Source organism: Vipera berus (genome assembly GCF_964194415.1).
Source record: "Vipera berus genome assembly, chromosome: 10".
NCBI classification, from domain to species: domain Eukaryota; kingdom Metazoa; phylum Chordata; class Lepidosauria; order Squamata; family Viperidae; genus Vipera; species Vipera berus.
This window is the reverse complement of record NC_138213.1, coordinates 19,781,894-19,808,309: the sequence shown is the minus strand read 5'-3', so window position 1 is coordinate 19,808,309 and position 26,416 is coordinate 19,781,894. Positions and strand designations below refer to the sequence as shown.

General features: G+C 45.3%; 1 protein-coding gene across 1 annotated transcript in view; it reads left to right on the top strand.

Moving 5' to 3' along the window:
- Positions 1-26,416, top strand: part of PEPD (peptidase D) — a 178,911-nt gene that overhangs the window by 131,203 nt on the left and 21,292 nt on the right. Inside the window, exon 11 of the mRNA XM_081335811.1 lies at positions 11,679-11,756. Within this exon, the coding sequence (XP_081191937.1) occupies positions 11,679-11,756 (78 nt within the window). The remainder of the gene's footprint in view (positions 1-11,678; positions 11,757-26,416) is intronic.

The following is a 26,416-nucleotide window of genomic DNA, read 5'->3' as shown; positions in this document are numbered from 1 at the left end:
AAAACAGAGTCAGGATTGGCTGGCAAGGGCTTTAAATAAAGATGCCAGTTCCTGCAGAAATAAAGAAAAGCAGAAAAGAGAAGCTTTTTCCCCTTCTCAATTTATGGCGCAGTAAATGATTCCTGCCTTCTTTGAAAATGTGCCTCTGTGTACAGGTCTTTACGAAACTACTGCATGTACTTTTAGCTTCCCCTAATATGGTTGAAAAGCTAGCCTGTTGGCCCAGGGGAGTCTGCACAGAGGTTGCAGTCCTCCAAAGACAGTTGCAGACCGCTGGGATAGTTTATTTCAGACCAGTTAGGTCTTCAGCTAGACGACCGGGGGAAAACTGTTTTAATCCTCTACGTGCCTCTTCACCATCATGCGACTGGAAATCTGTTCACAATGCAGACTGATAGTTTTAATTTTCTAATTCACAATTGCTGAGGTAAATATTTTATTAGTTTATCAAAATATAAAACAGAAATAACAAAGAACAATAAAGGTAACGGGGAAATGGGGGAAGAAAATGGTAAAGGAAAAAGTGTAGGGGGAAGGGGAAAAGAGAAGTATTCGATTTCTGACTCCTTTTGGCACAGTAGAATAAGGTAATAACATAAGACTTCCGTTTTTTTAAACTTTTATATAATAATGCAGGCAGTTCTCAACTTAGGACCACAACTGAGCCCAAAATTTATGTTGCTAAGTGAAAAATTTGTTAAGTAGTTTTGCCCCATTTTATGACTTTTCTTGCCGTATTTGTTAAGTGAATCACTGCAGTTGTTAAATTAGTAACCCAGTTGTTAAGTGGATCTGGGTTCCCCCCATTGACTTTGCCAGCCAGAAGGTCATAAAAGCTGCTCACTGCCACTGTCATAAATGTGAGTCAGTTGCCAAGAATGTAGATCATGTGACCGTGGGGATGCTGCAATGGTCATAAAGCGTGAAAAAATGGTCATAAGTCACTTTTTCCAGTGCCATTGTAACTTTGAACAGTCACTAAGCCAATTGTTTTAAGTTGACTACCTATATATGCTAGCTATTTCCATAACAAGAAACCTTCCTAATCAGCAAAATCCAAAATTAATTGTTCTTTCCACCTCAAGCACAAAGTCCAAAAGCGGTTTCCAAGAATTTCCTAATTCCTAATCAAGGATGGTCTTGACCAGGGGTAGGCCACCTTGGCTCTTTTATGTCTCGTGGACTTCAACTCCCAGAATTCCTGAGCCAGCTTGGCTCAGCTTGGAAACCTCTCCCTTTCCCCTCAGGGTGGCTGGCTCAGGAATTCTGGGAGTTGAAGTTCACGAGTCATAAAAGAGCCAAGGTGGCCTACCCCTGGTTTTGACATTAGCCAGAATCCTGTGAGTACAATATTGTACACTTCAGCCCCTCAGATGCCAGACTCCTGATGCAAGATCCCATGTTGGCTATAGCAGCCCCTCGGACAAAGGCTTTACAAGAGATCGGATTGATGTTCAGGTATGGCTGCCTCGTGGATAAGTCTGGAGAGAGGCAGAGGAGGCTTTGGATGGACTTTGGAATCCAGTTGAAATCTTCCCTCACTTATTCACCCTTTCCCAACCTGGAATTTGACACAGGCTCCAACACATTTGAAGGTCAAGAGACTGTTGGAGGAGGTTAGAAAGTTTAATGACAAGATTATTTCAGGCACTCGGGATCGTCTCTTATTCATGAATTAAATCTGGACATAGGTGGATTTTTTTTTAAAAAAAAGTACACTGCTTTCCCTTCCTATTTCAAAGACGCTTGGTGAAATACATTTTCTTTTCACTTTAACCTTGCTTGTGCTACCTTATGAGTCAGGCTAAATATGGTTTTGTTCAGAACGTAGAGTCCCCTTTTTAAAAAATGTCATGCGTCTCCAAGGTAAAAGCTTCCATTTCTCACTGTTTCACGAAGGAGGATTTTTCCTTCTCAATTTTCTCCTCCCGCCATTCTTTAATTTGCAAGAGATCTTGCTACCAAGCAGGGAGCATGATCTTTCATTCTTTAATAACTCCGACTCGCTCAGCATTTTGAGTGTGTTGGCTCATTGCAAATTAAAAATGTGGATAAATAGAAGGGTGTTGTGAATCAAAAGGCCAAATATTCAGAAGATCAAATCGGGCATATTAATGAAAGAATTGTGTTATATTTGTGGATAGTAGATGCTCCTTAGGAAAGAAAAATCCTCTTGTGAGCCAATACAAATCTTGGTTGTATAAACAGGCATAGAATCAAAATCATTACTATCGCTTTATAAAGCCTTAGTAAGGTTACACCTGGAGTACTGCATCCAGTTTTGGTCACCACATTATAAAAATGACGTTGAGACTCTGGAAAGAGTACAGAGAAGAGCAACTAAGACGATTGAAGGCCTGGAGACTAAAACGTATGAAGAACGGCTGCAGGACTTGGGTTTGGCTAGTCTAGAGAAAAAGAAGGACTGGGGGTCATGACAGCAGTATTCCAGTATTTGAGGGGCTGCAACAAAAAAGGGGGGTCACGTTATTCACCAAAGCACCAGAAGGCAGGACAAGAAACAATGGTTGGAAACCGATCAAAGAGAGAAGCAACCTGGAATTAAGGAGAATTTTTCTAACAGTGAGGACAATTAACCAGTGGAACAGCTTGACACCAGAAATCATGGGCGCCCCATCACTGGAGGCTTTTAAGAAAAGACTGGACGGCCACCTATCTGAAATGGTTTATGGTCTCCTGCTTGAGCAAGGGGCTGGACTAGATGACCTCCCAGGTCCTTTCCAGTTCTATTCTGATTGATCATGCAGCTGGCTTCCAAACTCTCCACCTCACAGACTCTCGTACTTTATTGGCATATGAATGTAACGAATTATTTTCTAAACATTTTGATCATTCTAGCTCGGTAATGGGAATTTACCTTATGCCAGGTTGCGTAGCTCAGATTCTCCAAAGTTTATTACCTCTCTAAAATGTATGGGCCTTTTTTTCTTCATTAGCATATCCCTGCAATACTCCTTGTCTGCTAAATCAGGGGTCCCCAACCCCCAGCCTGCCAAAAACTGGACCACGCAAACAAGTGAGGCCACATTCACAGGATGCAGGCACCACGTAGAATGACACCCCCTCTGGTCCACAGGAAAACCTCTCTCCGTGGAGCCGGTCCCTGGTGCCCGAAAGGTTGGGGGCCGCTGGGCTAAATTGTGTTGGCATTTATAGTGTGCTTGCAGACAGACTCACATATGTTTGCTTTAGGGAGACAATCTAAATGATTTTTTTAAGCCAACTAGTCAAAGCAGCAAAATAATATTTCTCAGTGGATCCTGGATGAAAAATGCATGAGGAAAATAATGGCAGAGATGTTTTGCTTGTTTGTCCAGGAAATGTGGATCTTGGGGAGCAATTAAACCTTTGGCGCTTCTCTTATGGAAGTTCTCCCACTTTTCTTGGAAAGTTAATTTGTAGACTGTGTCAAGGTAAAAATCACCTTTGTAGAGGGCGACGGACCGTGCTTCAGAGAATGCATGATACACTTGCAGGAAGGCAAGAAAAACACGACGCATAATCTTACTAAATACCTTTTACTTACAAAAATATAAAAAACTAAATATATATTATACAGAGCTAGCTCACTACATCCTAACGTAACAGACAGTAACAGCAAAGAGAATAAAACAATACAGATAACAACCCAGAACTTTCTCTAGACATGCGCACTAAACAGACTGAAACCATAACATAGCTAGTCATATGGGATTCACTATGGTTACCAGATAAGTTATCACAACAGGTGCAGAGAGCAGGGGAAAATGTACAGTTAGAAATGAACTTTTCTGACGAACAAAAAAAACGTGCAGTGACATTCCCCTTCTTTCGTCAGCAAAGTGAAGACTCAAGTAAGGCACATCTTCTCACGCAGATACTCATGCTGGGCTGTAGGAAGTGGTTTGTTCAGCATGTCAGCGATTTGATCACGTGTAGGCACATACTGTAATGTCACAAAACCTTGTTTCACCAGTTGCCTTATGTTTTGATATCGGATGTCAATGTGTCTGGACCTTGAACCTGTAAAACGTGTTTCAGAAATATAAACCACAGATTCATTATCTTCCATCACTGTGATTGGTCGAATCGGATGTGTCCAGATATCTGTGACTAAAGCATCAAACCAGGTTAAAGAATTGCATGCATCAGACACACAAGCATACTCAGCTTCTGTAGAGGAACAAGAAACAAAATTCTGTTTACGCACATGCCAGTAAACAGGACATCCATTTAAAAACATCATGTAACCTGATGTACTTTTCCGTGACTTCTTATCACTCGCCCAATCTGAATCTGCATAACAACATAACTCTGCATAGTCAGTATGTGTGGGTTCCAACAACAACTTCATGTCTTTGGTGTGTTTTAGATACCTCAATAACTTTTTAACACATGTCCAATGAAACTGTTTTGCCTTGCCTACGTGTCGTGATAAAAGATTAACACTAAGTGCAATGTCGGGTCTAGTCCAACTACTAATATACAGCAGCGACCCAATGACTGAGCGATATAGTGTTTGATCTTCGAACTCAGGACTTGGTTCATGTGCCAAAATGTGAAAATCAGTTTGCATGGGTATACTCACAGGCTTAGCGTCCTCCATGTTACAGTGATGTAACAGTTGTTCAATCTTCTCTTCTTGTGTAAGACTGAACCCCTTCTGAGTTTTGGCAATTTGAACACCTAAATAAGTGTTAATACACCCTAAAGACTTCAACGTGAAAAACTTTTGTAAAGCTTTAGCAAAAACCTCACTCATCTGCTTATTTGGACCAATATAAACAATATCATCGACATAAACAAGAATTATCTCATACCTATTACCGGATCTTTTAGTAAACACGCATTCATCTGTCTCGGACTTAATAAAGCCCATTGAATTTAGTTTGTCAGAAAGACATAAGTACCACATTAAACCAGACTGTTTCAGACCATAAAGACTTTTGTGTAGAAACCAGGTATCCCTTTCTTGCTGTCGGAAACCTGGAGGACCTTTGACGTAGATGTCTTCATCAAGATCAGCGTGAAGATAAGCCGTTTCAACGTCAAACTGGAAAACTTCCAGGCCAAGTATAGTTGCAGTGGCTAAAGCAATTTTCACACTTTCAGTCCGCACCGTGGGTGAGTATGTATTTGTATAGTCCTCAGGATAACGTTGAGCGAAACCCTGGGCTACCAGTCTGGCCTTGTACAACGACTCACCATTCGGCTTCTTTTTGATTCTGTAGACCCATCGAGTACCAATAACTTTCTTGTTTGCTGGAGGGCTTGCAGGCGTAAACACTTGAAGTTTCTTTAAACTGTCCATTTCAGCCTGCATTGCCTCAAACCATTTATCTTGTTCTGATTCAGGAAGATGTTTGATCTGTGTGAACTTCTCAGGAGGAAGTGTAACATTACAAATCAAAGGTACAGGTGTTTTTGTTACTTGCCACGAATACCGTTTTGGAGGGATTCCCTTTGTGGACCTCTTGGAACGCCTCGGGCCAACCGTCCATTCTTCTTCCGCGTCGTCCTCGTCTTCATCATCGTCGCCAGCAGCAACATCAGCGGCTTGCGAAGACGGAACAGTAGGTTGAGAAGAACTCGTGGAAGGAACATTCTCCTGTGAATCTTGATCAGGTTGCGTGGCATCAGCAACATCATCTCTAGGAAAATAAACTCCAGGATCGTTAGAATGAATCCTGGACCAGTCAGCATCTTCCTCAAAAGTAGCAGATTGTGAAACCACAATAACATGATGAGAGTCAATGTATTTGCTCCATTTTGAATTATCATCAATGCCCATAAATCTCATCCTTTTTGCTGCAGGACCCCCTTTCTTTCTTTGGGCTAAAGGAATATTGACCATAGCATAGGAACCAAAAATATGGAGATGTGAGAGATCAGGCTTGTGTCCATACAACATGAAATAAGGGGTCTGATTTATCGCACTACTCCAAGTGCGGTTGATGATATGGTTAGCATATTTGATAGCTTCACCCCAGTATGGAAGACTGAGGTTAGCATCTTCAAGGAGGCAACGCATCATGGTTTGCAAAACCCCATTTCTGCGTTCTGCCACCCCATTTTCAGCTGGAGTATAAGGAGCAGATGTCTGATGTACTATCCCATTCTCACGCATCCAGTCCTGGAAACGCTGAGACATGAATTCAGCACCGCGATCACTCTGGATTCTGGCAATGTTGACCTCGAATTGGGTATAGACAAGACTAGCAAAGTCTTTAAAGATCTGAAAGGTCTCTGATTTTTCTTTCATAGGATAGACATGCGCACTAAACAGACTGAAACCATAACATAGCTAGTCATATGGGATTCACTATGGTTACCAGATAAGTTATCACAACAGGTGCAGAGAGCAGGGGAAAATGTACAGTTAGAAATGAACTTTTCTGACGAACAAAAAAAACGTGCAGTGACAGACTGTAAACTAGTAATTTGTACAACCTCCTTAACCACTTTTCTGTAAGCCCTTTGTTTTAGAGCCTCTCTGTCCAGAATCAAAGCAATCTGGAAAACGTTGCCCTTAATTGAGATGCCGAGGTTTTTGTTGTACTATGACGGGCCAAGAGATGCTTCCTCAGTAACGGCTTATGAAACCAGTGGTTCCAATTTCCTTCTTTCTGATGAGCTCTTTAAGCACTGGAAAAGAGCATCTCCTAGTTTTCTCTGGACTGAATTGGCTTGCAGTGAAACTTGGGAAAGATTCTTAAGACTTTTACAGAAAAGACATTAGGCTAAAACGGTAGCGTGTCCAGATTCAAGTTGAGCAAATGCTTCAGATTGAGGCTGGCTTTCCTCAGTGTGCCAGACTGAAAGCGTCTTTGCCACTTAAGGTCCCCGTCACCAGCATAGATTCCAGGCCCGTGACAATTCACCACAGCCAACTTGCCTCGGGACATTTGCTGTTGGACTAACATCAAAGAAATGGCGGAATGGTATCCTTAAAGAAAAGATGCAAAAGGAGGGACGGAATGGAACGTGAATGACAAAAATTAAAATTAGTTATTTGGAATAATTAAATGGATTTGTTAAATTGTCCTGTGGCGAGCTGTCCTGCAGCAAGTCAGCCACGGTGAGTTGGCCGCGGCAAATTGACCGTGGCAAGTTATCCCATTCCAGCACGTTCCCAGGTCGGAATGTGCCACTGAGCTTTTTTTCTTCTCCACCCTAGGCTGTCTAGAGGCGGCCTGGTTTTGCCTTAGATGGGGAACCGTGGGCTAAGACAGCAGTGCTGGTGGAGTTGGGAGAAGGCATTCTGGAGCAACGAAAACTGTCTTCTTGCAGACAGAAGACTAATACATACGGGGAGATTCAGAGCACAAACATTTCTCCTGGTATGCCAGCTATTTGACTTCCAGAGATTTTTTAAAGAAGTAAAAGAACAACTTAAAATAAGTTTCACCCCAAAATGTTCATTTTACAGCTTCAAAATCTAACACCCTGTTCTTCCAAACTCACTTAAGCCTATTTTGGTGCCAATACCTAATTTGGCATGTTTCCTATCAGGCTGCTGCTGAGGGGTAACAGGTTGTCCATTCCTGATCTAGTCCAGCTGTGGGCAGGCTTCCAAACTGGAAGGAGAATGGTAGAGTCGTGGTTGCGACAGACAGAGACAAATAAAGCAGAACTCCAAGGCTTGCAAGTTCCTCAAAGAACCTGTTAATTGATACAAAGTATCAGCACATCAAAAGGGAAACTGATTCTGAATAGACACGTAACAATCCCCAATACAAAGTTAAGAAATCCCACCACTAAAGCTATGCGAGCTACTACATCCCCCAATACATCTCCTTGGTGGGCTTTTCACGAAACGCCCAGCCTGCAGTCCCGGGAGCAGCTGATGACCTTGGTTCCCACGGGAGAAAATCTTTTTAGTCTAGCGAATCACCTGGTAAAACCCCCTCCCTCCGTGCTAAGTGAGTAGGGAAAATGGCTGCAGCCACACGCATTTTCAAAGTTGACAGGTAGAACTTGTTGATCAGATCAACAAAAGCAACATACATCCTTGTGAGTGCCCCACCCTTCCGACAAGCAGCCATCCATCTCCTGCTGGCACACAACTGGCCTTGGAGGAAGTCATAAGTCTCAGGCCGTGCGAGCATTTTGTCTTTGTGACTCAGAGTTCTGCTGCAACAGTCCCTTACATACGTGACCATTCGCTTCCAACCTGCGTGTTCCCTGGCAAGATATCAGCCCTAGTATAATAGTACATAATTAGGTCCTCTAATAATGTTTATTCAAGCAAGAGCATTTGGCAGGGTCCAATCGCTCTCCTTTTGGCCCAGCTTTCTGTGCAATGAGTTTGCCCACCTCTTCAGTTGATGGAGTGGAAATTCCAAACAAACCATCAAAAAAGAAAGAGAAGAATTAAATAACTTTATATGACGGCACGGAAAAAAGTGACTTACGATTATTTTTCACACTTATGACCGTTGCAACATCCCCATTCAGAAGATTGACAACCGATTCACATTTATGACGGTGGCAGTATCCTGGAGTCATGTGACCACTTTTTGCAATCTTCTGACAAGCAAAGTCAATGGGGAAACCACATTCCCTTAACAACCAGGTTACTAACATATCAACTGTGGTGATTCACTTAAGAACTGTGGCAAGAAAAGTCATATAATGGGTCAAAATTCATTTAACAAATTTCTCACTTAGCAACATAAATTTTGGGCTAAATTGTGGTCATACGTTGAGGACTACCTGTAGTAACTTATCCTAAGTTTTGGGAGAATGTGGCGGCATGAAGGCTTAGTGGTTAAGATGCTGGGCTTGTTAGCTGAATATCCGACGGTCTGGGTTCAAGACCTGAGCACCACACCATGGGTTGAGCGTCCGTCTTCGCCTAGTTCGGGTGGGGAACGGTGGCCCCTTTGTGGCTTGTGGACTTCAGTTGCCAGAATTCTGGGAGTTGAAGTCCACAAGTCATAAAGGGGCCATCGTTCCCCACCTCTGGCCCAGCTCCTGCCCACCTCACAGTTCAAAAGCATGCAAATGCGAGTAGATAAATAGATACCACTTTGATGGGGAGGAAACAGCACTCTGCGACATCATGCTGGCCACATGGCCACAGAAATGGCTTCGGACAGCAGTGGTTCAGTGGCCTTGAAACAGAGATGAGAGCTGCCCCATATAGTCGGCAGTGACTAGTGGAGCAAAATCCCCAGGGATTTCTTTCCTCCCCCCCCTTTTATTTCCCTTAGTCATAGTTTGCTTTGAAGGTTTGCTGTTGCTGTTAGTTGCGAAGTCGTGTCCGACCCATCGCGACCCTATGGACAATGTTCCTCCAGGCCTTCCTGTCCTCTACCACCTTCTGGAGTCCATCTAGGCTCACGCCTACTGCTTCAGTGACTCCATCCAGCCACCTCCTTCTCTGTCGTCCCCTTCTTCTATTGCCCTCAATTAGGCTCTTCTCCAGTGAGTCCTTCCTTCTCATTAGGTGGCCAAAGTATTTGAGTTTTAGCTTCAGGATCTAGCCTTCTAAAGAGCAGTCAGGGTTGATCTCCTCTAGGACTGACCGGTTTGATCGCCTTGCAGTCCAAGGAACTCGCAGGAGTCTTCTCCAGCACCATAGTTCAAAGGCTTCAATTCTTTGGCGCTCAGCCTTTCTTATGGTCCAGCTTTCACTGCCATACATTGCAACTGGGAAGACCATAGCCTTGACTATACGCACTTTTGTTGACAGGGTGATGTCTCTGCTTTTTAGTGTGCTGTCTAGATTTGCCATGGCTTTCCTCCCAAGGAGCAAGCGTCTTTTAATTTCTTGGCTACAGTCCCCATCTGCAGTGATCTTGGAGCCCAGGAAAATAAAATCTGTCACTACCTCCATTTCTTCCCCATCTATTTGCCAGGAATTGAGAGGGCCAGATGCCATGATCTTGGTTTTCTTAATGTTTAGTTTCAACCCAAGTTTTGCACTCTCCTTCTTCACCCGCAACAAGAGGCTCTTTAGTTCTTCTTCACTTTCTGCCATTAGAGTGGTATCATCTGCATATCTTAGGTTGTTGATGTTTCTTCTGGCAATCTTAATTCCAACTTTTGATTCATCTAGCCCTGCCTTTCTCATGATGTGCTCTGCATATAAGTTAAATAGGCAAGGCGACAGTATACAGCCTTGCCGGACTCCTTTCCCAATTTTGAACCAATCAGTGGTTCCGTGTCCAGTTCTCACTGTTGCTTCTTGGCCCGCATATAGATTTCTCAAGAGACAAATAAGATGGTCTGGTATGCCCATCTCTTTAAGGACTTGCCACAGTTTGTTATGATCCACACAATCAAAGGCTTTAGCATAGTCAATGAAGCAGAAGTAGATGTTTTTCTGGAACTCTCTAGCTTTCTCCATGATCCAGCGTATGTTAGCAATTTGATCTCTAGTTCCTCTGCCTCTTCGAAATCCTGCCTGTACTTCTGGTAGTTCTCGATCCACATACTGCTGGAGTCTAGCTTGTAGGATTTTAAGCATAACTTTACTAGCATGAGAAATGAGTGCAATGGTGCGATAGTTTGAACATTCTTTGGCACTGCCTTTCTTTGGAATTGGAATGTAAACGGATCTTTTCCAATCCTGTGGCCACTGTTGAGTTTTCCAAATTTGCTGGCAAATTGAGTGTAGCACTTTTACAAAATCTTTTAAGATTTTGAATAGCTCAGCTGGAATACTGTCACCTCCACTAGCTTTGTTGTTGCTCAGCTTTTCTAAGGCCCACTTCACTTCACATTCTAGGATGTCTGGCTCGAGGTCAGTGACCACCTCATTGTGATTATCAGGGACGTTAAGCTCATTCTTGTATAGTTCTTCTGTGTAATTTTGCCACTTCTTCTTAATCTCTTCTGCCTCTGTTAGGTCCCTGCCATTTTGGTCCTTTATCATGCCCATTTTTGCATGAAACGTTCCTTTCATCTCTCCAATTTTCTTGAAAAGATCTCTGGTCCTCCCTATTCTATTGTTTTCTTATATTTCTTTGCACTGTTCATTTAAGAAGACATTCTTATCTCTTCTAGCTATTCTTTGAAATTCTGCATTTAATTGGGCATATCTTTCTTTTTCTCCCTTGCCTTTCGCTTCCCTCCTTTCCTCAGCTATTTGCAAAGCTTCCTCAGACAGCCATTTTGCTTTCTTGCATTTCTTTTTCTTTGGGATGGTTTTGGTTGCTACCTGTTGTACAATGTTGCGAACCTCTGTCCATAGTTCTTCAGGCACTCTGTCTATCAGATCTAATTCCTTAAATCTATGAAGGTTTACTGGTATTTATTTCCCTCCTGCCCGCTTTTCCTTTGTTTCAATGTCAAGATTGTCCGTTTAAGACAGCGGCTTCCAACCTTGTCTATACCCCGCACCCCTAGAACACTTCTGATATATTCTCGCATCCCTTACAAAAGTTCGAAATAACGGCCAAGCATTATGCATATACACTATAATTTTGAAAACCCAAGTTTTCGCACCTCTTGGAATAGCGTCTCGCAGCCCCAGTTGGGAACCCCCGGTTTAAGAGATCAAATTATACTATTCGGGGCTAATAATTTCACCAAGCAGTAGAAAAGGGCAAAAACTGTAATGTTTGTTTTTTGCAAGATGTAATATTTCGTACAGATTTTTAGCATGTAATAGCTCTTTCATTCTGCATTGGTAATGCACGTAACATTTATAATGTGTGTTGTTCTTTCAGTGGAGATAACAGCTCGGTTTTGCACTACGGCCATGCTGGAGCACCAAATGATAAAACCATTGAAGATGGAGATCTCTGGTGAGTGAAAGCCTTTTTGTCCTAACCTTCCAATCCATATTTAGAAGAAAATCTTAGAAGGAATGCAAGTGTGGCAGCAGCAACAACATCAAAGCTATTCCATGAGCTGCATAGATTTTAACTCTTCATAATTTTTAGTTTATATTCTCTAATTTATCAACTGTCTTCCTTCCCCGGTCTTCCTGCAGAAAATCCTGTTCACCTCTTAATGTTTTTTGCAGGTATTAGGCCTGTACATGGTCAAGTATATTTTTACAGTCCTAAGAAAAATCTTGTTTTTTGAGCTTGTGGCTCTGTTGTTGTTGTTGAACCAAAAAGGAATCTAGGTCTTGTGTTCTTGTGGAACTGGGATTAGATGCACATTCTCCTCTTCTGAACTCTGGTAACATAGGCAAAAGCAGTTCTAATGTTTTTTATTTATATCTCATCTTTCTTTTCGTGACGAAGGGAAACGTGATAAAGATTTTTTAAAATGGTGTGAATGGCATTGAGAAGGCTCAAAAATTCCCGTGTGCAGAGAGTCCTCAACTTACAGCCATAATTGAGCCTAGAATTAGGGTTGCTAAGTGGGTTATCATATGACCACACCCAATTTTATGACTTTTTTTTGTGGCAGTTAAGCAAACCGGGACCAACTTTCTCATCTGTTTGCCAGACAAGCCAGCACCTCTTTATAGATACAAAGGGGGGGGGTAGATTTGCGGAGGAGTTCATGGGTATTGAGCCCTCACGATCTCCAGGTCAGGTTAGAAAAGAGCTCTATCTAAAAGGTTGGAGAGCCATCAGTGATCAATACAGGTGGTCCTCGTCTTACGACCACAATGGAGCCTCAAATTTCCATTGCTAAGCAAGAGAGTTACATGGTGGTTAAGTGAATCCGGCTTCCCTGTTGACTTTGCTTGTCAAAAGGGGATCACAACTTCCGGGACTCTGCGACCGTCGTAAATACATTCCAGTTGCAAAGTGTCCAGATTTGGATCACGGGAATGCTGGAACGGTTGCAAGCACTCAAAAGTTACTTTCTTCAGGGCCATTTGAACGGTCACTAAACGAAGGGATATAAGTTGGGGACTACCTATAGAGAGAGGATTCATTCCAGGGAATCCAAGGAAAGAGTACTGCTCTGCTGGCCAAGGGAACAGCATGTCTAGTCCAGGTCACCACAAGACAAAAAAAGGGACGCTGAAGAACTGAACAGAGGGCAGGAAAGAGCAACCAGGATGCCAAAGGGTTTGGTGCCTCGTGGAGCAGCCATGTTTGGATCCAGAGACCTCAAAGGCGTCCAAAATTCAGGATCTCTTACGGGATTGAAATTTGAAGGATCTTCAGACTGCGGAGCCACCACAGCCAGCCATGGTCACGTGAGAGCATGATTTCCAACACTCCCTGCCCGGAATGGGACAACTCGCTGCGGGACAACTCAACAATTCAATTATTTAAAATAATTTTGAAAATAATTTTAATTTTTGTCATTCACATTTTATTTTGTCCCTCCTTTGGCATCTTTTCTTTAACTATTCGACTATTTCTTCGATATTAGCGTAACTCTTGTCCAGCGGCAAGTTGACCGCAGTAAGATGGCTGCGGTGAGATGGCCGTGGCGACTTGGCCGTGGCGAGTTGTCCTTGACACCCCCCCTCCCTGCCAAGCTTCCCACAAGCGGAGTCAAGTCACTGGGGAAGCTGAGAGGAAGTTGGAAGTTGCTTCTGATCCCTCTGCTTTTTTGCCTGCTGTGGTCATTCTCAGCTAACCTCGGACTTTTCTCCCGTGAAATAAAAATGTGCTCATTTTCCAGCCTGCCTAGTGAACATTCCCGTGTGCAAGTGTAGCTGTAACTTGCCTCTGTGAAGAGTTGCTACAGGCGGCTCTTTCCCCCTCTTCTCCTACTTGCCAAATCACTGGCTCCCGAACAGAGATTGGGGGCATGCAGGGCCTGCTGCCAAAAAAAGGAAAGGTTAATTCTATATTTTCTGCTCTTGCACATCAATTTCTGCAGCTGCCTTTGCTCGTCTGGCCTACCGGCTGGGGTTACAAAGTTCTCCCACCAGTAACGGGGTTGCCTGTTTAGGGAAGGGGGTTCCCAAAGCAAACGGGGGAACGCAAACGAGTGTCACGTTGTGCTTTTGTTGCAGCTCTCCTTCTTCTGCTTATGATCCTCTGAATAGCAAACTTCTTAGGTCGCTGGCAGGGAAGTGTTTTTTTCAGCTGCAAAAGCAAGAGCTTGTCACTTTCGAAATATGAACTGTAGAGCCCGTGGCTTGCATGTTCCACTGCTCCCCCCGCCCCTCTTTAACAAAAGAGAAGAGTTGATGTCTCTTGTGCAGTGATTTGGCTGGAGGAGGCTCTGAAATTGAATTCTCTCTCACTCTCGGCATTCAGGCTGTGATTGTCCACAAAGACGGAGGGGGGCAGGTGGGGGATGGGTAGCAATGAAATTAAATTAACAATTAACCGGTGGAACAGCTTGCTGTCAGAAGTTGTGGGTGGTCCATCACTGGAGGTTTTTGAGAAGAGACTGGACAGTCACTTGTCTGAAATGCTATAGGGTCTCCTGGTTGAGTAGGGGGCTGGACTAGAAGACCTCCATGGTGCCTTCCAGATCTATTCTATTCTATTCTATTCTATTCTATTCTATTCTATTCTATTCTATTCTATTCTATTCTAATTCTTATTCTTATTCTTATTCTTATTCTTATTCTATTATTTCTTCATTATTCTATTCTATTCTATTTGTTCTATTTCTTCATTATTCTATTCTATTCTGTTCTGTTTCTTCATTATTCTATTCTGTTCTGTTCTGTTCTATTTCTTCATTATTCTATTCCATTCAATTCTACTCCATTCCATTCAGTCTTACATTGCATATGGTGAACCCACAATTGACCAAAAAATATTGTTAGTCGAAATAAAACATATAAATGGGAACCAAAATGGCTTCCCACTTAATTCCCAGGACACGTTTCCAGGGCTCACCAATGCTGGATTCTTTCAGGGAGACTTTCTGCAATACCAGAGGGAACTGAGGCTCTGCTATTTGCAGAAAGACCTCCACGGGGAGTTACGTGGGGAGAAGGCATAGGAAGAGGATTCTGTCTGGTCCTCTGGAACTCATTCTTCAACTTCCTTTCAAGCTACCAGCCATGGCAGGGAGGAAGCAGATTTTTTTCTCCCACAGGAGGAGATCAGCAATCCCCTGTTTACAAGTGCATCTCATTAGGGAAATAAAGTTTAACTCGGAGCTGATCTGCTTCAGATTGGCAGTGAACTCCAAGCTCCGTCTTCCTCCCGAGTCTCCAGGAGCCAATCTGTTGTGCAATATTGAATGCCTGCCACTTTTTCCAAGCGCTTGCCCTGGAATCTCTTGGCCTGACTGTCCAGACCCCAAGGCTGCTTCGGGGTATCACAGGCCATGCGCGCCTTCTGCGTGTTTGGAGTCGGAAGCTGAATGGTCCATGCGATCGTTGGCTGGTGGCCCTTCGCTGCCTTCAGTTCACCTGCTGCAGAAACTGTTGGCTGCCTGTGGCTAAAAATTTGCCCAGAATGTATATCTTGTCATGGTGGGAAAAGGGAAGGAACAATTTCTCCTCCTCCTTGCACTTCTCGGTAATTAGAATCTATCCACGTGACTCTGGTGAAATATCAGGTGTGCCTAATATTTTCTCTCTTCCCTCCCTCGTCTCCTTTCCTTTCCTGCCATGCCTTTTGGATTGTGGGCTCAAGTAGAAAAGAGCCTTGGTGGAGCAGTGGGCTAATGCCTCCTTAAGTAACACCAGCTGCCTGCAATTAGTGCAGGTTCGAGTCCCACCAGGCTCAAGGTTGACTCAGCCTTCCATCCTTCCGAGGTAGGTAAAATGGGGACCCAGATTGTTGGGGGCAAATAAGCTGACTTTGTAATAATGCCGCTTGGGGGGGGGGCGAAAGCCCTAATAAGCAGGCATATACATTAGAATGAAGGCTATTGCTAAGCACATTGATTTGTGCTTAGATTGTAAGCCGCCCTGAGTCTTCGGAGAAGGGCGGGATATAAATATAAATGGGATTTTTTTTTAAAAAAGTATCTCATCAGAGAGGCCCAGCCCGAGTACCCTCAGACAGGTTGGACTTCAACCAATGGGCATTATGGCAGCTGAGCTGTAATGCATCTGAAAGGTATTCCCTTGACCCCCAGGGTCAGCATGTTTCTGGTTTCGTCCTTCAAATGTTTTTCATCAGCCAGATCTTTTTCTATGGGGCTCAGACCCCCTGTAGCTGAAGGGAAGGAGGCCATAGGTTGGGAGTGAGGTAGACTTGATGAATGTTCCTCTACTAAGAGACCCCCCTTTTGGTCCTGCAGCTAAACCAGCCCTCAAATTGCAGGTTCACCCTCGTTTGGGTCTGTCGGGGTTCCAAGAGAGTTGCAGGGATTGGGGGATGCACCCTCAGCTCAGACCCAAGACGGACTGGTTTGGGATTTGCCCGAGGGGTTGCATGATGGCTCTCCTCCAACAATGATTGTGTCTGGGTGTCAGCCATCCCCACTTGGTCAATTAGCACAGCAAGACTCTCAGACTCAGGGCTACCAAAAGCATATTTTTACGAAAGCTGAATCTGGCATTTTGTGCCCAAAGCATACGGTCAACGTTCCTTTTTGGGGCCCATCCCACTCCCCATGGTTATCAGTAAGTGTCCAATCATATTCAGACTACTTATTTCGCCGACAGTCCCCAGAGCTTGAGGGTGTTGCACTCCGTTTTGTGACTTTGGACGGCACAAAGATTTTTGCTTTCCTTTCCTCCGTCCCCCCTTCATGTCAGCCCGCAGCTCCCTCTCCCCATTTCTCCCGACAGCCTGGCATCTAGGTAAGCAGGGCCGATACATCGGGATGGCAGGCCTGACACTGGGGCATTTCACGCCAGTTGGTTGGGGTCGATGACGGTTCTTTGTTTGAATCTTTCCAAATGGATCGGCAGAGCTCCTCTTGTGCTCCAGAGGGAGCAAATGATTCCTCCGAGCCCAGGATAAAAAGATCGCTTCTGCACGGAGCTGTTGGAAATACGGAGGGAGACGAAATGCAGCCCATTTCGAAAGGGCACACGAGGGGCTCTTTTTAGATGCGCAGCCTGCCGTTTTGTGCAGTCCTGTCCTTTGTTTGCTTTTGATCGATGCATTCAGGAGAAAATTCAACATTGTGTTAGCTAGGTTTGGTAGGTTTCCTGGCCCGAAGCCGATAGTCTTTTGCCGCTGTTGTTCAAAAGCATTTTCTTTTGTCGCAGAATATTAATATTGCTGGGTACAGAGTTGCTTGGAAAACATGTTCACATTTTATTTAGGCTTGGCTTTTAAAGAATTGTTCATTGCCTCCTCAGGTCTTGGTGCTCAGCAGCTTTTTATTAGCATTATTACTCATTAACAGTATTATGGGATGAAATGTGTGGGGTTCTCAGCGGGTCCCGCACATCTTAAAGAGTTTTGAAGTGGCATTTAATCCACGGTACTGTAGACTACTGCACACTCACCCGCACATTTGCTTGGGGGTTTGAAGAGGAGGAAGGCAATGTCTCCAGAAAGGAGTATTTTAACTCCCCGGCTGCTACCTGTTTTGATCTATTTATTAACTGTAAACTCAAGTATTGATGGCAGCAGGGAAGCCAGGCCGCAGATCTAAGTGGACCGACATCATTAAGGGCTTTCTGACCTGCCAGTCGCCAGGAGTGCAGCGTACCTGAAGCGAGGACACACTGGGTGTTACCTGCACACCTCTCGACACAGTTGCTGCATTAATCCAAGAAGAGGGCTTCCTTCCCTCGTTCTGGGTTGAGCCTCCCCAGTTCCACAACTGCTCTGCCCAAACAGAGAGGAATCAGAGCCCGCTGCCTCCCTCCCGCAGGGCTGGCAGAGATCAGGATGGCTCCAGGCAGCCTCAGAAGGCAGATGGGAATCCTGCTCTACTTCTCCGCGTTCTCCCTTGCAAAGGTAGCGTGCCACAAGCATCGGGGATTTGTGGCCGAGGGTGCTTCAGCGGCTGGATGCTGCTAAAGGCTGAACAGGATATCTCTGCAGTTGAAATGTATTGGCCAGTTATAAACTCCAGAATGTTTTCGTTAGAACAATGCAGCTTTTTTCCCTTTGTCAAAGAAGCTCCAAAAATCTCTGGAAACAACACACACACACACACACACACACACACACACACACACACGCATGGAGAGACACATCCTTTCTTTATTCCCGTGCTATGATTTATTTCTCCGGATGAGGGCACTGTTGCCTTGGAAAATGAAAACATTTCCTTTTTGTTCATACGCCGACTCATCAGATTCAGGTATGGATAAGAAACGTAAATTCCGCTGTCTTGCTTGATCATGCTGGGCCTTGTTGTCCTGGCTCAGGGGTAGGCCAACTTGGCTCTTTTATGACTCGTGGACTTCAACTCCCAGAATTCCTGAGCCAGCATGGCTCAGCTTGGAAACCTCTCCCTTTCCCCTCAGCATGGCTGGATCAGGAATTCTGGGAGTTGAAGTCCACGAGTCATAAAGTGGCCTAGGCTAGGGGTAGGCCAACTTGGCTCTTTTATGACTCATGGACTTCAACTCCCAGAATTCCTGAGCCAGCCTGGCTCAGCTTGGAAACCCCTCCCTTTCCCCTCAGCATGGCTGGCTCAGGAATTCTGGGAGTTGAAGTCCACAAGTCATAAAGCGGCCTAGGCCTAGGCCAGGGGTAGGCCACCTGGGCTCTTTTATGACTCGTGGACTACAACTCCCAGAATTCCTGAGCCAGCCTGGCTCAGCTTGGAAACCTCTCCCTTTCCCCTCAGGGTGGCTGGCTCAGGAATTCTGGGAATTGAAGTCCACGAGTCATAAAAGAGCCAAGGTGGCCTACCCCTGCCCTGGCTGGTGACTGGATGGGGTCATCTGTGAGAGATGCTCTAGTACCTTCCAACTCTATGATTCTGTTCCGAGAGGATTTCCCCCCCTCCCCTTGGTTTTTGTACAATAGAATCTGGAAGAGACCTTGGAGGTCTTCTAGTCCAGCCCCCTGCTCAAGCAGGAGAACCCATACCGTCTCAGACAAGTGACTGTCCAGTCTCCTCTTCTTGGAAGAGGTGCAGCCAGGCTCCTCCTGGGTTTTTATTAAGAAAAAATTACATGCTGAGTTTTTGGCCGCCTTGTCTTTATGATAAATCAGGGCTCTTCAAACTTGGCCCTTTGATGGTGTGTGGACTTCAAGTCCCAGAATTCCTCAGCCAGGCACACTGGCTGAGGAATTCTGGGAGTTGAAGTCCCCACGTCATCAAAGGCCTAAGTTTGAAGAGCCCTGTGATAAATAGAGAGAGGCAGTGCTTCGACTGAGGCTCCCTGGCATTTTGTACCCAACAGCATGCCGTCTCCATCTCTGGGCAAAATGGATAATTTCTAGATGTAGCTAAGAAAAGTTTGAGATACTTTCCTAGTGCATTCTGCCATCTTGTGGAGAGCTTTAAATAACTCCCTTTCCTTTTAAAAGGTGCCCTGGTTTCCTTTCAAAGCAACTTCCCCCCCCCCCTACAATAACGTCAAGACCCAAACTCTTACTCTGTTTTTCAACTACTTAATAATAGATTCTAAGTACATTCATCTCTTTCTTCTTTTGGAAAAAATAAAATAAAATGGGGGGTGGGGTTTGGAGAAAACACTGCAACTTCCTCTCATCTGGGAAGTTTAAATTCAAGGAAAAAACATCTGAGGAACAAATCTAATATTTACCCCTCATAAAGATTGGAGATTATGAGTGTTGTAGAGTAATTCATTTCAAAGAAGAGCTGATTTACTGACATATATCATCTGCTGCTTTTATGTGTTCTTGTTCTTCTGTCTATTGCCCCTAAACATATGCACGTTTTTTAAAATCCTCCAGCACCCCACATCTCAGAAATCAAATGATTCCTAGAATAATACTGCATGCTTAAAACTAATCAAACCCAATTGCTGCATTCACACGATGTGCCCAGATTAGCCCCGTAATGGGTTATAGGCCTGTCTCATAACAATAATGTGTGTAACCCTAAACGTGCCAAGACTGCCTTTTGTGTGAACCGCCTGTATATGCATATAGCTAGAATAAACTGTGTAATTCTCCTTGTGCAATCTGGTGCCTCGGAACCTCCTTTGAAAGACACAGAAAGAAATCTATGAAGGGACAGTCTGTCTTACTCAGGCCAAGCAAAAAAGGAGGCAATGCCTAACTAAGATTACATGGATGTAGTGCTGACGCTCTTTAATACACAAAATCTGGAGTCATAGACTTCTTTTACTCTTCTGTAGAACATCTTGTAGAATCGAGGGGGTCTAGGGATCTGGAAAGCCTCTGGTGGGGAAGGTGATTCCATTGAATCAAGGCTCTTTCTTAATCCCTCTGAACCCCAGAAGGCAGAGAGCTGAGCAAGGCAGCCAGAAGCATCCATGCTCAGAGGTGCCTTCATCATCCTCATCATAAGAGTTGGAAGATAACTTGGAGGTCTTCTAGTCCTACCTGCTGCTCAAACATTTCAGGCAAATGGCTGTCCTGTCTCTTCATAGAAGCCTCCAGTGATGGAGCACCCACGACTTCTGAAGGCAAGCCGTTCCACTGGTTAATTGTCCTCACTGTTAAATATTCTCTCTAAAACCGTGGTGGCGAACCTATGGCCTGCGTGCCATAGGTGGCCCACAGAGCCCTCTCTGTGGGCTTGCGCACCATCATCCCTGTTAAGGAATTTGTTGTGCAGAGGTCTCCTTGTGCTACCAAAGAGTTTCACAGACAAGGAAGGGTACTGAGAGCAGTAAGAGTCACACAGTAACCACAAGAGTACACTGAGTTGTAAAAGCAAAAAGTAGTTTACTTTTGAGGTGGTGTAAGAACAAAAAATGCACAGTCAAAAATAGGCCTAGGCCTTCAGTTGTGTTTTATAAAACCTTTTCACTTTAGGCCTCCACCACTGCATGCAAAAAAAAAAGATTTCTTGCGGGGGGAAAAAAAGATCTCGCAAAATTGGAATTGATTGATTGAACTTTTCAGTCCCACCCAGTCTACCGTTACCACCACAGCCACGCCCACCCAATGGGCCATGCCCACCCAATTGGCCACACCCACCCGGCACCTGACGATATATAAGTGGTTTTTTACATCTTTTTTACATCGTGGTGACCAAAACTTCCCTACCTCTGCATTGAAATGTGGTGTAAGAGTCAAGAAGGATCCTTGGCTTGTTGAGAGGTTAAGCGTAAAAAAGGGCTGGGCATCTCAACCCACCCAAATAACTGAAGATCCCTCCCTGCCAATCAAACTGGAACGCCACCCTCACCCCACCCCCTTTCAGCAGAGGCAAGAAGGGGCAGACTCCAGGGGGTAGGTTGACCAGGAGAAGAGCCCAATGCTGAATTCCCCTCTTGTTGAGCAGACTGAACCAAGGGATCTGAGGGCACTTTGCACTAGCAGATACATTGCTCCATCCAAGCAACTTGTGACAATCAGAGGGTGTAGGTTGTCTTGTCCAACAGAAATCTCTGCAGGAACCCTTCCCTTCCAGGCCATCTACCCCACCACCACCACCTCTGCCCTGCCCTGCCCTGCCCAGTGAGGGTCAGTCTCCGGCTGTTCTGTAAGGTATTAAGGTAAAGGTAAAGGTTCCCCCACACATGCGTCCTAGTCGTTTCCAACTCTAGGGGCTGGTGCTCATCTCCGTTTCAAAGCCGAAGAGCCAGCGCTTGTCCGAGGACGTCTCCGTGGTCATGTGGCTGGCATGACTAGACGCCAAAGGGGCACGGAACTTGCATTTTTACGTGCTTTCGAACTGCTAGGTTGGCAGAAGCTGGGACGAGTAACAGGCGCTCACTCTGTTACGCGGCACTCGGGATTCGACCCGCCAAACTGCTGACATTCTGATCGACAAGCTCAGCATCCTAACCCACTGAGCCACCGTGTCCCTCTGTAAGGTATTAGCTAATCCCAACTAAATGTGTGCAAATTGGATAAGGACCCGTTCCAGTCCATCCTGTACTTATAAGGATGTTAAATAGCACGGCATCAAGGACTATGCTCCAGGGAAACCAGAGCCATTAACAAGCCCCGTTGGGCAGCAGCCCTTCAGCTGCAATCCACCAGGCTGCAGAAGAGTCAGGATGGAAATAAAAGTATTATTTTGGAAGAGGGCTAAAAAGGGCCCTCTGGAAGTGCGAATGGAATTGGAAATCAAAGCAAGGAAATGTTTTGGGATCGAAATGAAATGAGAGCATGCTGAAACAAGTATTTAAAGATATGTGAAAAGACGCGGATGCCTAGAATTGAATAAATTATTGTACAGCCCAGAAAACAGAAACTGCCCCAGATTCTCTTTCTCCACCTGTACTTCAAACGCATGAAATCCATTGCTCTCCAGAATGATTTCCTCAGCTGAGGGAACCCTTTTCTCAGGAATCCTCACTGGGCTTCTTTCTCCCCCCCCCCCGCATCAACACCCCACTTTCATGCCACCCTTTGTCAAATGACAAATCTTTTCTCCCTGTTCAGGGTGCCCAGTGAAACTGCAGCCCCAGGTTTGGATGTGCACTGTGGAGTTCAAGTTTTCTCCATCTCCCTTTGCAATTTTATCCCTTGCAGAACAATTACAGAATGCTTCTACCCTCTGCGTTTTACTGTTAGACCCCTCAAATGTTCCATTACAAGAGGGTTTTTTTCCTCTTAAAAACTACCTACCCCCCCCCCCGTGTTTCCATGGCAGCCCACTGATACAATGAGAACATAAATGCACTGCTTCCAGCCAACATAGATGCAACTCAGCATGATCTAACTCAGGGGTGGGGGAACGATGGCCTTTTATGACTTACAGACTTCGACTCCCAGAATTCCGGAGCCAACCATGCTGGCTGAGGAATTCTGGGCGTTGAAATCCACAAGACATAAATGGGCCATCCTTCCCTACCTCTTGTCTAAGTGAATAGCGAAATAGCCAAAGCAATGACTCATTAAAAAACCTCCAGCGCCAGCCGCCTCCCCTTTTGTCCGTTCCAGGACTTGGACTTACATCCCACACTGGATAACTTTAAAGGGCTGAGTCGAAAGGATTTTGCAAGGAGCTTCCCGTTGAGGAGCAAATGCCATTGGAGCTAAGGAGAGGGAGAACTTGGATTTAGTCTGAGATCGTCTCTGAAAACCAGACTTGTTTTCTCCGTTGGCCCAAAGTTGGCTTCTGCAACCAACCTTCTCAGGGGACCAGATGTCTGGTTCCTGCCCTCAAAGGCCGAGGAATGAGGCTCCTTGATTTCAGGAGCCCTGCAAGCACCTTGGCCTTTGGAAGCTGGCCTGCTTAAGTCACAGCACATCACAGCTTGGTCCCGTGCCAAAGACAACTCATTCGGTGTTCTAGGAATGGAATTCAACACTTTGTGTGCTGTGTCTCCCATTCATGGCAGAAATGGAAGCGATGACCTTTTGCATACATGGGGTAGGCATGGTGCTATTTACAGTAAAAGGCAATCATCAAAAGAATGACTTTTGCCCTGGGAGTTTAATCTCCAACTGTTTGATCAGTGCACTGGGAGCAAAATGTTCTAGCCGGGTGCCGGGACTCCAGCACAGATGTCCAGGGGAAAGATTGGCCAAACTGGCTGCCACTCCCAGGCCAGCTCCTGAAAGTCCCTGGAACGAATGAAAGCCGTCGATACAGCTCCCTGTGGCCTTTTCTGATCACGCAGTATTTCAGCAGAGATTTCATTTTTTACATAACTCTCCATGGGCTGCCCAGAGAATTCTCACAGGATGCCCACGTTGCTTGCGTAACCAGCAGACCCTCGTGGCATCTCATCCGTCACCTAAGGCTGACTGATGAAGGGCTGCGGGAGTTTCATAAGCCGGTGCACACATGTGCCCAGGGCATAAATGCAAGTGGGAAGTAAGCAAACTATGGAGGTCAGGTGCATGCAGATCACTCTTGGCTGCTGAAATATTCAGCAAGAGCCCAAGGTGTCCACCAGCCCTTTCCTGTTGGGCCCCTTCTGGCCTTGAAATGGCCAAGATTCATAGGCAGGTTGCCATTCCAGTTGGAATTTGTAAGCGGTGGCAGCCGTGTGGCATTGAAAACAACAGATCGAGCCTCCCAGCTGAATGCCAATGGAAACAGCCACCTGTGTGGTGCCACTGATTTTCTAACTGAATCAGTAGAGCAGGATTTCAGGCCGAGTTGAATAGAACCCACAGATACTTTATGTTGGGTTCACACAATGCAGTGAGCTTTTGATGGTTATTTGGGCTATGTTGGGGGGGGCAGGGTTTGCCCAGAGAAAGAGAGGCCAAAGATGCAGGCTTTGGGGGGGGGGCTGTGGGAGTTTCAGGGCACTAGAAGAAGCATATGGGGCACCATTTCAATTCTTAAGCTCTCGTCCCACTTTTGGAGTAATTCTTAGGCTCCCATGGATGCTTTGGGGTGTCCCTTGCCGCCACAGGAATGCCCCCAATTATTGAGTCACTGGATAAATGTCTCTCTTGGGTCCTCCTGATGCCTGTGTATTGTGACAAGGAAGCTCCTAGGGGATGGGGGTCTGTGTAGTTGCAGTGCTGGTCCCCTGTGACCCTTGGCCATGATCGCTGGAGCTGGGCAGAGAGGCTGGGGGGGCACTCTCAGTGCCTGCATTGCTACAGAGTGGGTCAGATCAGCAGCTGCTCATTGATTCTTTGGATGGCAGGGATTCATGGGGGGGAGGGAGATGAGAGAGATATTCTTAAGGGACTAGTAACAACTTTGGATGTTGAACTGCTTTGCCAAAGAAACAGTTTATGTCAAAAGAGTCAAATCATAGGTATTTTGTAGCTAAGGCTGGGTAAGATGTTCTGTCAGAAAGATTGCAGCCAAGAAAAAAGAATATGAATACATACACACACACACACACACACACACACACGTGTCTGTATCCATACATCATACATACATAATACACACATACATATATACATATACATACACACACACAGTATGTATGTATGTATGTATGTGTGTATGTATGTATGTATGTATGTATGTATGTATATCAGTGTTTAGCTTCCAGGCCAAATTCAGGTGACAAAGTGAAATGGCCTCAAGGTGACCAAATCAGAGAACCAGTTTTTCATTTCCTTAATCAGGCTGGAGATAAAACTTGGATTTAGAAGACTAAGTTAATTTTTTGCAGCAATTCTATTGCTAAGTAACGTTTTATTTCCTAATTGTGGTATTAAAAGTATGGAGATGAGGAATGGACAGCTGGCAACATTCTTAACTAGATTGAAGGCATAGCATTCACAAAACAGTATACATTGTTATTTTTTGTAGATTAGCATATTATGTAAACCAACCTGATTGGATATTTTATAACTCTGGGTGTAGTCCATATCCAGAAAAATGGATTAATTCAGTAACCAGGCTAATTGTGTTGTGAAAACACAGCCAGTGAAACCTCTACATACAGACTGTTGGAAGTTTTCCATCTTTGAATTTATTTATTTATTTATTTATTTTATTTAGATTTATATACCGCCCTTTCCCGAAGGACTCAGGGCGGTTTACAGGGCATTTAAAAGAAAGTCAATACAAACGTTAAAACAAATTTAAAAAGATTAAATAAAACCCTGAGAAAATTAAAAACCCAGTTAAAATTAAAATTAAAAAATTCTCAGCCTGGGCCAGAGAGCTCGAAGAGCCAGGTCTTCAGGTCCCGGCGGAATGAACGGAGGTTGGGGGCAGTCCTAAGCTCCGCAGGCAGCTGGTTCCACAGGGCAGGCGCACCCACTGAGAAGGCCCTACCCCTGGGTGTTACCCGCCGGCAATCTTTCACCGGCGGCACCCTGAGGGGACCCTTCCTGTGGGAGCGCACTGGACGAAGGGAGCTTGATGCTGGCAGCAGGTGTTCCCTCAAATATCCCGGACCCTCGCCATTTAGGGCTTTATAAGTCATCACCAGCACCTTGAATCTCACCCAAAGGGCAACCGGAAGCCAATGCAGCTCGCGGAGTAGAGGTGTTACATGGGAGTATCGGGAGACCCCCATCACAACTCACGCGGCTGCATTCTGCACCAGCTGAAGCCTCCGGGTGGTCCTCAAGGGCAGCCCCATGTAGAGAGCGTTGCAGTAGTCTAAACAGGTCACGAGCGCATGAGTGACTGTGCGTAGGGCATCTTGGTCCAGGTAGGGTCGCAACTGGCGCACCAGGCGAACCTGGGCAAAAGCCCCCCTGGTCACGGCTCCTATATGGTCTTCAAAAGTGAGCTGCGAATCCAGGAGGACGCCGAAGTTGCGAGCCCTATCAACGGGGGGTAGCACCTCACCCCCCATCGTTAGAGATGGAATAGTCTGGTTGACCCGAGATGCCGGTATGCACAGCCAGGATTGGCAGGATTGAGACGAAGCCTGTTTCTCCCCATCCAGACCCGGACCGCTTCCAGGCAACGGGACATCACGGCGAGGGCATCACTGGGGTGGTATGGGGTGGAGAAAAAAAGTTGGGTATCATCAGCGTACTGATGATACCCCACCCCAAAACCACGAATGATCTCGCCCAGCGGCTTCATATAGATGTTGAACAGGAGGGGCGAGAGAACCGACCCCTGAGGAACTCCACAAACAAGAGGCCTCGGGGCGGACCTCTGCCCTCCCATCAACACCGACTGCGAGCGGCCCAGGAGATAGGAGGAGAAC